A 12,439-nucleotide genomic window follows, 5' to 3' on the forward strand; every position below is an offset into this window, starting at 1 on the left:
CCAGCTAGTTTCTCCCCCCTCCCCCCCCCCGCAATACCCGCGAGACTCTGGACGGGGCGGGGCCACCGGGACAGCCCGAGGCCAGATGGGACCTGAAGTGGGGTGGGGTTGGCGAAACGCGAGGCCCTTGGCTGCAGTATGGGGCTGCCCGTGGGGTGCCGGACGCCGAGCTCAGCAAATGCCGCTTTCTCCTTTAGTCTTCAGGTCCCAGCTCTTGCATCCCTGGAGTTACCATTGTCGTGACGCTCTTTCCTAGCCCTCTGTCACTTTGATTGTTCGATGGGAGGGAAAATTAGAACCTCTAAGTTAGGCATCTCGTAGGCACCTGGCAATGAAATCGGCAGTGGAGGTGGGGTCCTTTGCTCGCGCCGAAATTCAAAGGCATAAATATTTCCGGCCTGGGTGTAGATCGCAGAGCGAGTGTCTTCGCCACTATGTTGCAATTCGCTTAGTAGCGCCCAAGGCCAGGCAAGGGTGAACCCAGTCTCTGTTCTTGTGACCAGGAGTAGCTTCTGGGGAGCCTCAATCCCGGAGGGCCTGGCGCAGTGGTGAGGCAGGTGGGTGAGCGGGGCCGGTTGGGCCTAGTCAGGCATTCCTGGCTGGAGAGGAAGATAGGGTTTTGTGTGTGTGTGTGTGTGTGTGTGTGTGCGCGTGGAAGGAGGGATTAGCAAGACTGGACCTCAAACTAAAATTAGTCCTAAAGGGTTCCTGGAAGAATGTCTACTTTCTCTCCAGCCTTGGAGTGGTGCAAACAATTGTTGATAGAAAGGCCTGGTGGGGCGAGGGAACAGGCTGAGTGAAAACAGAATCTTGAGAATGTATGGGATTCATCTATTTAAGTAAATGTTGACGGACTCCCCGCGCCCTCGAGTCAGGCACTATTAGGGCATACAGCGGTGGAACAGGCGAAGATTTTACAGAAACTTTCATTATGATAGTTTGGGTAGACAAATACAAAAATACTGTTTAGCGTCATCTTTTTAATTTCTTAAATGTTTATTTTTGAGAGAAACAGAGTGCGAGTTGGGGAGGGGCAGAGCGAGAGGGAGACAGAATCCAAGCAGGCTCCAGGCTCTGAGCTGTCAGTACAGAGCCCCATGGGGGGCTGGAGCCCACGAACCTGAGATCAAGAGGCTTCACCGACTGAGCTACCCAGGCACCCCAGTTTAGCGTCATCTTTAAGTACAGTGAAGGAAAAAGCAGAGGGGATGGGGACAGGTGCGTTTTTATATAGAGAAGTCAGGACCTCAGTATGGTGACATTTAAGCAAAGTCGTGAGTGTAGTAAAGGAGAGTGAGTCATGTCTGTATGGGGGAGAAGGACATTGGGGGCAGAGGGAGTGGGCTATGAAATAATCGGTAGTTTCTGTTAAGAGTATGATAAAGATGGAAGGGAAGGCTGGAAAATTAAGTCGTTGACTTCCAGGTTGAATTAATGGTTTAATTAACTTCTAATTAAGTTGGGAAAAGTGTCCTTACTTCAGAGGAAGTAGCTCAGCAAGTGGCTCTTTTATTTCTATTAAGCCATTAAGTCGTTTTTATGTTTTAGTCTTTCTGCATACGTCATGATTCCAGATTTCTGTTCCACTTATTGTATTTCTGTTTTGTACAGAACTGCTTTGTGGCCTGTTTGATTCCTAGCAGTTTACCTGTCCAAGTCAGTAGTGAAGATGCATGTTAAGTCAATCATTCTTGAGGGATTTAAGTCCTATGCTCAGAGGACTGAAGTCAATGGTTTTGACCCACTCTTCAATGCTATCACCGGTTTAAATGGTAGTGGGAAATCCAACATATTGGACTCCATCTGCTTTTTGCTGGGCATCTCCAACCTGTCTCAGGTAAACTTTCTGATATATGTGAATTATAAGTTTGGGGAACCTCAAGAGAATCCTCATTGAACTTGGACACTATTGCCAGTTTTCTCTTCATTTGCATTTTGAAGTTTATGTGAATTATCTTTTTTTTTTTTTTTCATTTCTGTTGGGTTTTTACTGAACTTAACCTACCATTCTTTGTTTAAAATTAGAATAAAGCTTGAGTTTTCTATAATCCAGGATACTTTTTTTTGTTTGTTTGTTTTTTGAATGAAGTATAGTTGTCATAATCTAGGGCACTTTTAAAAGCCTTGACTGCATTCACTATAGGAGGGGGGTCAGTAAAGTTTTTTGTAAGAATCAAATAACTTGTCTTATAATGTCAAACAACTTAGGAGTACTTTAGTACTTTACCAAATTCTGAAATAACCATACAGAATTATTCAATATGTTTTTATATGGAGTTTAAATACAGTGCATATACTTCACTGCAGTCCTTTAGAGGTAGATGTTATTACTCACTCTACTTTTTTTTCTACTCTATTTATAGATGAGAAAATAGAAATTTAGTGTTGCCTAAGGTTCATCCCCTTAAGATGTTTGGAGCAGCCCTCAAACTCAGGCATTTGGGAGTCTTATCCCAGAAGCCGTATTCCTACCCACTCACTCTGCGTTATAATGCCTTTTCAGGATCTAATGGGATTGGATGAATAGTGAAATTCTTAGATGCTGTCTTCCTAAATCTTTCAAATGAACTTCAGCTACGAAACGAATGGAAAACAATCCAGTGCAGGGTTGGAACAGTTTTGTGGGGAAAGGCACTCATTTTATGTGGTTTCCCATTTTCTTCCTTGCTTTCCTTGCCTGGCTGGCTACTTAGTGGATACTGCATGGGTGGTTTTCCAACAGTAAGAAACCCATTTTTAGTGCCATTTTATGCAATATGGGGTTTTGTAATTGACAAACTTTTCTTTTGTTTTAGGTTCGGGCTTCTAATTTACAAGATTTAGTTTACAAAAATGGGCAGGCTGGTATTACCAAAGCCTCCGTGTCAATCACATTTGATAATTCTGACAAAAAGCAAAGTCCTTTAGGATTTGAGGTTCATGATGAAATTACAGTAACGAGGCAGGTGAGTGACTACTAAATATTTGGATATCTAAGAACTTTTGTCTGACACGTTTTTTGGCAATGAGACTGCTGGAGAGAGAAAGTTTATGAGCAAAATTGATCAAAAACTGACTAGGTTTCTTAAGAATATCTTCCTTATGTTAAAAATTTGATCGTGCAAATTCCACCATTTATCAAGAGGATTGAAAGGGATCTAAAAAGTCATCAATCAGGATAAGCACTAATAACTATGCTTTAAATCTTGAACTATACTTGAATTTTCTCTGTACTGGAGTACCTCTAATAGTTGGGATCTTGCCATCTTCTGAGGTAACCTATTGTTACTGGATGAGTCTAATTAGAAAGTTATTCCTATAAAATGAGCTGAAGTACTGTCATCAAATTTTACACATTAAATCCGATTCTTTGAGAGCATCAAAAAGCAAATCTAATGTATTCCATGTTTTAATATTTAGGTGTTTAAATATTTAATATTTAAGCTAAATCTCTCTAGGTATTTCAATTGATAATTGTTTCTATTTCCTTAACTTGTCTGATCACACTGAATACAAATTTGCTCTAGGTTCTTTATGCCTTTTTTAAATTATTTTTAATGCATGGTCCATCAAATTGCATGTCCCAGAATTGGTCTCCTTAGGACAGGATTAAGCAGAATTGTCACTTCTTTCATTTTACATACTCTTCTATTTTCCCCAGTATGTCTTTGGAGAGGTTCATAATATGTTATGAGTTCATATCCACTTAAACTCTGATTTTTTAAATGTGTGTTATTAGCTGTGTTACTGCCATTTCTGTATGTAAGCAGGTTTTTGAAACCAAAGCAGGGACGATACATTGTCCCTTTTTCTTACTATAGTACTACAGTGTTTTTACTTTGTCAGTTTTATGTTTAAAAATTCTGTTAAGTCCTTTTGACTCTCCATCTTAGCATTATGTAATTTATTGATTCCCTTTTCTATTTTAATAAAAACCTCTAGTTAAAAAAAAAAAGTAAGACATTGACTAGTTTGAGACAAAATCCTGTTCTTTGTCATTAAGCATCCATCAAATACTCACCTTTTAGGAATTTTTAATAAGTCTCCTACTAATCTACCTAAAATTCCTGTCCTCATATAATCCATATGCCTATATTTTCACCAAATTTTTGTTAGAAAGACTTTGTTAAAATACTTATGTGTATACTAGGTTTATTGTTCCAAATATAGTAGTATGTGATCTATCAGCTTAATGCTTCTGTCAAGAAAAGAGCTGAATTAACACTCATTCAGTATTTTATTAAGTGGTATGTGCTGGGCAATCTTGAAGGCCCTGGGAAATACAGATAGAAGAAGGACCTCAAAATAGGATGGGTGAGATGATTATGCCCAATAAGTGACAATGTAAGTGCTATAGCAGAGTGTGAACACGCTGATGTCTGGTATAAGTTGTTCTTTGAAGCTCCATAATTACTCTTTTTCTTTCAAGTATTCACAAGTCATGTCTTTATTGACCCATTTTAGAATCTTGTCAAGGATCAAACTATCACACTGCTATCAAACTCCTTGTCTTTAGTTTTTAGTATATGACTTCTGTTTTTTGGAAATTAAAAAGTGGAGGAAGGAGGGGTTAACCTCTGAGGGTGGGAAAATTCTAAAGAATGATTAGGTATAGAATATGTTTTATACATACTAGGAAACATAAAGTCAAAAGTGACGTTAGAGATTTAGTCCAACGCATGAGAGATTAGGAGGCTTGTGTGTGGAATGTCCTCGGATTAGAAACCAATTGACCTGACTCTGTATTCTTTTTGACCATGTCACACTTCCTCCATTATTTATTCAGGATTGGTTTTATTTATCATTAGTAGGACAGAACAGACAAGTGAAATATATTTGGAAATGTATCATCTTCAAGTTTTATATATTCATTTATATCTTTTAAAATATTTCCCTTTTAGGTGGTTATTGGTGGTAGAAATAAATATTTAATCAATGGAGTAAATGCAAACAATACCAGAGTACAAGATCTCTTCTGTTCTGTTGGCCTTAATGTTAACAACCCTCACTTTCTCATCATGCAGGTATTTTGTTTGTGGCCTTTATATACGCTTTGATATTGTTTATTTTTTATGATACTATAATATGGGAATTGCTTCTTTTTGGGTTTTTTGTTTTTTATATACCATTACACTGATGTTTGGGCACCTGTTAAGAGGTTGATTAGTTAATATGTACTGATGTGTTCTAACATACACATTTGAAGTTTGAAGAATGTCTAGAAATAATTTTCCTTGACTTACAAGAATACACTATAAAATTTTTAAAAAAGATATTGTCATAATATATTCCTTTTAAAGGAATTCCTTTGAGTGTCGGACTCCAGCATTTTGTTATTTCAAATATATATTAAATTTTAAATGTTTTTACTTAGGGGCACCTGGGTGGCTCAGTCGGTTAAGTGTTGGACTTCGCTCAAGTCCTGATCTCACGGGTTCATGAGTTCATGCCCCACATCGGGCTCTGTGCTGACAGCTCAGAGCCTGGAGCCTGCTTCAGATTCTGTGTCTCCTTCTCTTTTTGCCCCTCCCCCGCTCATGCTCGGTCTCTGTCTCAAAATTAAACACTAAAAAAAAAAAAAATTAAAAAAAAATTTTCTTACATGGAGACTTATTCAAATAAAAATTAAGTGCTAATATTATCTTGTCCTTTCTTGCCTCATCCAACTGTCCTCTTAGAAAGTTACAGCAAGGTCAATGGCAGGATCCTGATGGGACCAAAATAACGTTATTTTCAGTATATCACAGCCTCAAGGCTGAAAATTTACTTTAAATGAATCGAAATCATAAGTAATATGATGGTCTGAGAATTGGGTAGTGGAATTTTGTTTTGGTTTTTTTTTGGTACTGATAATCTGGCATTGAAATAAAACATGTAACTATTCTATTTGAGGCCCAGAATTTCTGTTTCTAGAAATTATCTTGGAGTGCAGCAAGTAAAAAAAAAAAATCAAAAGATGTCCAACAATTATGCTAAATTGTATATACTTATGTATTTATATACATATTGGAGACTTCTGTATCATTAATATTGTTTCAGAAATATGATCTGAGTTGACTTTGTGTTATTTAAAAACTATATTACTGGTAAGTGAAAGTGTGAATAGCAGAATTCTAGAAGAAACATCTTTTCATGTAGGTAAGAGAAAGAATTCCCAAAAGGTTGGTATATTAGGATATAACAACTTCAGTGCAGGTAAATGTGTATGGCTTTAGTTGACTCTTATTTGTTATCATTACAGTAACTGCCATTTTATTTTTCAGGGCCGAATTACAAAAGTATTGAACATGAAACCTCCAGAGGTAAAGATACTATTTGTAGACAATAAAAGTAATAATTGTAGATACTGTTTTAATCTTGTAAGTCAATTTTTAAACATAATTTCTTCTATTCTTAAAATTCTTAGGGACATTATTAAGAATAATTAGTAAAGAAAGTTTTTTGGTTTTTTTTATTATTTGGCACTCTGGCCCCCTACCTTTTTAAAGCTATATGACATTACCTTTCTGAGCTTTAGTTTCCTCATCCGTAAATTAGAGTCAAGAGTCCTTACCTCAGGTATTTTCTGAGGATTAAATGAGAATGTATAAGAAAAGGCATGGGCAGAACATTGTTGAGCAGATTTTTTTTAACATTTTTTTTTTAATGAAGGTATAAGTGACCTATTAGTTTCAGGTGTGCAATATAGTGATTAATATATGTAGACATTGCAAAATGATCCTTATAAGTCTAGTTAACATCCATTACCACATAGTTTCAATTTTCTTTTTCTTATAACTTTTAAGGTTTCCTTCTTAGCTCTTAGCAACTTTCAAATATAGTATTATTAACTGTATTTTTACAGTTTTATTAACTGTAGTCACCATCCTATACATTATATCCCCAGAATGTTTGTAACGGGAAGGTTGTACCTTTGATCACCTGTACCCATTTTGTCCACCCTTTAACCCTTATTTCTGGCAACCCTAATATGTTCTTCAGGATCTCATTTTTTTTCTTTTTAGATTCTACATACAAATAAGATTATACAGTATTTCTCTATCTCTGCCTGACTTATTTCACTTAGCATAAAACCCTCCAGTTCCATCCACGTTGTCACAAATGGCAAGATTGCATTTGTTTTAGGGGCGCCTGGGTGGCTCAGTTGGTTAAGCGTCCAACTTCGGCTCAGGTCATGATCTCACAGTCTGTGAGTTCGAGCCCCGCGTCGGGCTCTGTGCTGACAGCTTAGAGCCTGGAGCCTGCTTCAGATTCTGTGTCTCCCTCTCTCTCTGCCCCTCCCCCACTCGCGCTCTGTCTCTGTCTCAAAAATAAATAAACATTAAAAAATTTAAGATTGCATTTGTTTTAAATAGCTGAATAATAGTCCATTGTGTATATATACCACATTTTCTTTATCTGTTCATCACCAACACTTAGGTTGTTTCCATGTCTTGGTATTATAATGCTGCAGTGAACATGGGGATGCAGGTATCTTTTCAAGTTAGTGTCTTTGTTTTCTTTGGCTAAATACCCAGAAATATAATTGCTATATCATATACGTAGTTCTATGTTTAATCTTTTAAGGAATCTTCATAGTTTTCCATAATGGCTGCACCAATTTACATTCTTATCAACAGTATAGAAAAGGTTTCCCTTTTCTCCACATTATCACCTGCACTTGTTATTTCTTGTCTTTGTGATAATAGCTATTCTAACAGAGGTAGTTAGCTCATGGTTTTAATTTGCATTTCCCTGATATAATGATGTTGAATACCTTTCATATACCTTTCATCTCTCTATCTTTTGTGAAAAAAATGTTCACATCCTCTGCCCAGGTTTTAATTAGATTGTTTTTTTCCTATTGTGTTGTATATGCAAGTTCTTTATGTATTTTGATATTAACCCCTTAGCAGATTCATGATTTACAACTACTTTTTCCTCTTCCCTAGGTTGCCTTTTCATTTTGTTTATGGTTTCCTTTGCTATGCAGAAGGTTTTCAGTCAGAAGGTAGTTCAGTCAGATAGAGTCCCACTTGTTAATTTTTGCTTTCATTGCCTTTGCTTTTGGTGTCAAATCCAAAAAATTTTTCACTATGACCAGTGTCAAGGAGCTTAACTTCTGTGTTTTCTTCTAAGAGTTGTATTGCCCAGTATTAAAAGAAATTTTGACTGTATCAAGCAGCCTTTCTCAACCAGTGTTCCATATCAGACTTAAACCCTACAGAAAAAGATTTGAGTGAAATTAATTCATTGCATTCAGTGGATTGCTTAGGGTATTAAGACTTAAAGTTTTTTTTCTTGGAGCCCCCTTGAAAAGAGTTGGTGTAAAGGAATGAATGTTTTCAACAAGAACAAAGGCTCTTTAGTTACTATTTTTTATTGAGAACTAAGGGGAAAACTGATAATTGGTAATAGCAGTCTGATTTGAACGTAGGTCATGCATATTTTCTTTAGATAACGTCTTAAGGGAAACTTCTAATTTGAAACCTGCCAAATACATAGAAATGAGAATAGTTTTGAGAGAAATAATCCTTTTGAGATAAGGATTGATGGTGTGTAGAAGCTTCTGAAAAAAGGAGTGCTGGTAAAATTGTTTTACTTAGGAAATTATAATTGATAAGTACTTGCCTTTTTTAGAGTGCTTTTTACATGAATTATTTTGTGTAATTCTCAACAGTGTTGTGAGATATTATCCATACGCTATGGATGAAGAAACCGCAGCACAGAGAAGATTAAGTTATTTGCCCAAGTTCTTAAAGCACATGCCACAGTTGGGATGCACATGTTATGTCATGCTTCATCCTGTTGGCACAAAATGGCTGAAGTCTCTTGGAACAATTTTAAGTAGAAGCTTCTAAAATGAAAACTGAATGTTGGTAGCCTTTATTTTTTTTAAACTTATGTTTGAAGGAAAAGAGGAGGAATTATTGGCTTCAATTTTATTTTTTTATTTAAAAATTTTTATTTTTAAGTAATCTAAATACCCAACATGGGGCTCAAACTCAACAACCCCAAAATCAAGAGTTGCACGCTCTACTTGCTGAACCAGCCGGATGCCCCTGGCTTCAGTTTTAAAAGAGATTTACTCTGCCTCAGTGTTGCATGAAGTTCAATTTTAGAATTGGAGTAAAGGCCAGAGATATTTCTTGAATGTTAGGGCTGTGGGCAATACATGCATTTTTATGTACTTAATGTCTCTGGTCCATTTGGGCCTTTATTTTGGTAAGCATGCTTAGTGAGGTTAAGACCTTAAATGATATACTTAATGTAAACTCCAATGAGATTTATCTTGTATTCTTGAAACATTAATATAATTGTCTTTCCAGATTTTATCCATGATAGAAGAAGCAGCTGGAACCAGGATGTATGAATACAAAAAAATAGCTGCCCAGAAAACTATAGAAAAAAAAGAGGCTAAGCTGAAAGAAATTAAGACGGTAATTAAATTTATATAAAATGTTTGTAAAGAGAGTAATTTTGCATTTAGAGTTTCCCTGCTGTAAAGAGGAAATTTCCCCTCCCCCAGTTTTCCTTAAACTTCCATGCTACTTTTCCTTTCAGATTTTTTAATGGTACTTTACATACTGAAAATTTTGATTTTCCTTTATTTTCCAGATACTTGAAGAAGAGATTACTCCAACCATTCAAAAATTAAAAGAGGTATACACTGTGTATGTGAGGACAGCCATCTAGAATGTCTCTCAAAATTGGTGACAATTTTTCATTGTATTCAAGATCATACACATAGAGATGAAATGTACACCACTTCTCAGGAATTTTTCTATGGGATAAGATAAGGAGTTAGAGTTGGTACTTGTTAATCAGACTTCTGCTTATAGAGGACATGTACTTCATTCATACCTATTAATCATAGTGATTTTGGAGATTGCTCTTCATAATCTCAGAAAATGATCTCCCAGATGGAGAGGTAGAATTGAGCAGAACAACATTTCTTGAGGACATGACACTCCTAGTAATCCTGTTGGTAGAGTGAATAATTTCTAGGATAATAGGGGCTACCACTGCAATTATTGCTGTCAAGACCATTGATAAGTGAAAGGTACTAAAACAAATGTCCAGGTCATTTCTATCATCTTTGTAGCTTGTGACATAATATTTCAGTGAAAAAATGCATTTATAGCACATTGGTTTTAAACTTTCACATTTAGGATTTCATTAAATGCTCATTAAAATTTGATACTTCTCAGAGTTGTATTCTGAATCCATAAAGGAATGTGGATGTTATTGGCAAATCTGAACAGGTGTGGTTAGGGATTTTAATTACTCTGTCCACCCTAGGGGGTCCTTATCAGAATCAAGTTTAATAATGTGTGAGCAAATGCTTGTAAATAGTTACATGATTGAATGTTGAGTAGGCATCTTGGTAAATACTATTTCAAAATACATGTAATAATGTATCATTGGTGGTTGTGTAGTTTGTAGACTACTTACTACCCCCCAGTCTGTGAACCTTGTGTCCACATTTCTTTGTTAATCCCAACTGCCTGATTATATATATTAAAAGAAACCACACAGGATTCACTGGAGATGGTATAATGGTATCTGAAAAGCTAGAGATCTAATGTTAAAATTTCTATAATCCATGATCACTAATCTAAGACAAAGTCTATTATGTGATGGGAAATTTTATACATGTTGCTGTAGTTTGAGTCTTTCTAAGTTTGTTGAAAATTTTGAAGTTTGAGTTATACTTTATTGGTGATTTCTCTTCCAGGAAAGATCTTCCTACTTGGAGTACCAAAAAGTAATGAGGGAAATAGAACATTTGAGTCGTTTATATATTGCTTATCAGTTTTTGCTGGCTGAAGATACAAAAGAACGCTCAGCTGAGGAGTTAAAAGAAATGCAAGATAAAGTTGTAAAGCTTCAAGAAAAATTGTCTGAGAATGATAAAAAAATAAAAGCACTTAGCCATGAAATAGAAGAGTTGGAAAGAAGAAAAGATAAGGTCAGACATAATATGTAAGAACAGATAATATACTGTGGAAAAAAAATTGTAATAAGTGAGGTCCACTGGCATTGTCTTCTGTATTGATCATCTTAACATGTGATAATAACATAGCTTATAAAAAGTAAATCTTACAGAAGTTATACAAGAACATGATGACATGAACAAATTACAAGTATGCTGATTGGATTGGCTGCATTTGATTATAGGAAATTGGAGGTATACTCCGATCTTTAGAAGATGCTCTTGCAGAAGCTCAGCGAGTTAATACTAAATCTCAAAGTGCCTTTGATCTCAAGAAGAAAAATCTGGCAAGTGAAGAGAACAAACGCAAAGAGCTGGAAAAAAATATGGTTGAGGTAAGTAAATAAGAAGCTTGATTTAATTTCTCTCGGTTACACTTATCCATTTTATTAATATTTATTGAGTGTATGCTACGGACAGTATAGTTGTTTGGGCTGAGGATATAGCAGTGGACAAAATGACAAATATGGACAAAATGCCTTTTGGGTATTCATTCCAATGAGGAGAATGATGATAAATGAAATCTACAGTGTGTTATATAGTGATAACAGGTTTGGAGAAAAAGCAGGGTAGAGTTTTAGGAATATAAGGGAGGTGGGTAAGGTGTGGGTTTTTAAATTGGGTAACCACTGACGGTCTCATTGAGAAGGTGCTATTTCATTAATAAGACCTGAAGGAAGTCAGAGAACCATGTAAATAAATTGGTTGTGGGAGAAGATGTACGAGGCAGAAGAGCAATTGCCCCAGGTGCCAAAGATATTAGAAATATAAGGAGATTGATCAGTGTGGGTCTTCAGCACTAAGTAGTAGGAATGCAGAAAGGTAAAAGGTGTAGGATCACATGTGATTTTATAAGACACGTGAAGGACTTTGACCTTTATTCTGAGTGACATGGGAAGCCACTGGAGTTGGCTGAGCAGAGGAACAACATTTTTTATATTTTAATAGTACTTTTCTTGATGTTTAGAGAATAACCTAAAGGGAAGAAGCAGGGAGGAAATCCAGGTAGTAGGTACCAGTCTAGAGGATAGCCCTTGGATAAATGCAGTATAAGTGGGTGTATTGAGAGAAGTTTTGGGATTTTATGAGTATTGTAAAGGTAGGTCCAACGAGTTAGACCTGGCAGATTGGTTGTTGAGTTGGTTGTTAAAAGGACTGAAGGATACTACATATTTCTGTCCTTGACAATTGGAAATATCGTTAGCTTAGTAGAGAATAGGAGGAAGTACAGTGTGAACATAATAGGCTTGAGGTGCCTGTTAGACGTCTAAGTAGATCTGTTGATTAGGTAGTTGAATATAGGAATATTGAAGCCAGTCTAGAAATAGAAATCAGAATAACAGATGTTGGCATGCCCCTGGGCTAGTGCAGACTTCTTTTATATACACTCCTTTCTTAGCTAATCCCATCCAGGCCTATAGCCCTATAATATTTATATGTTGATGCCTTTCAGATCTATAATTAGCCTTGACTCCTTCCCTGAAT

At 36.2% G+C, this 12,439-nt stretch overlaps 1 protein-coding gene across 2 annotated transcripts in view; it reads left to right on the forward strand.

Annotated features, from left to right (window-relative positions):
- Positions 1 to 373: 373 nt before the first annotated feature.
- Positions 374 to 12,439, forward strand: part of SMC2 (structural maintenance of chromosomes 2) — a 67,275-nt gene continuing 55,209 nt past the window's right edge. For both annotated transcript variants that reach the window (XM_040481861.1, XM_040481859.1), the window contains exons 1-9: positions 374 to 557; positions 1,612 to 1,837; positions 2,796 to 2,945; positions 4,881 to 5,003; positions 6,243 to 6,281; positions 9,288 to 9,398; positions 9,577 to 9,621; positions 10,697 to 10,930; positions 11,140 to 11,289. In XM_040481861.1, the coding sequence (XP_040337795.1) occupies positions 1,670 to 1,837; positions 2,796 to 2,945; positions 4,881 to 5,003; positions 6,243 to 6,281; positions 9,288 to 9,398; positions 9,577 to 9,621; positions 10,697 to 10,930; positions 11,140 to 11,289 (1,020 nt within the window). In that variant the 5' untranslated portion in view covers positions 374 to 557; positions 1,612 to 1,669. The remainder of the gene's footprint in view (positions 558 to 1,611; positions 1,838 to 2,795; positions 2,946 to 4,880; positions 5,004 to 6,242; positions 6,282 to 9,287; positions 9,399 to 9,576; positions 9,622 to 10,696; positions 10,931 to 11,139; positions 11,290 to 12,439) is intronic.

Source organism: Herpailurus yagouaroundi, unplaced genomic scaffold, assembly GCF_014898765.1.
Source record: "Herpailurus yagouaroundi ecotype Mexico unplaced genomic scaffold, PumYag 160, whole genome shotgun sequence".
NCBI lineage: Eukaryota > Metazoa > Chordata > Mammalia > Carnivora > Felidae > Herpailurus > Herpailurus yagouaroundi.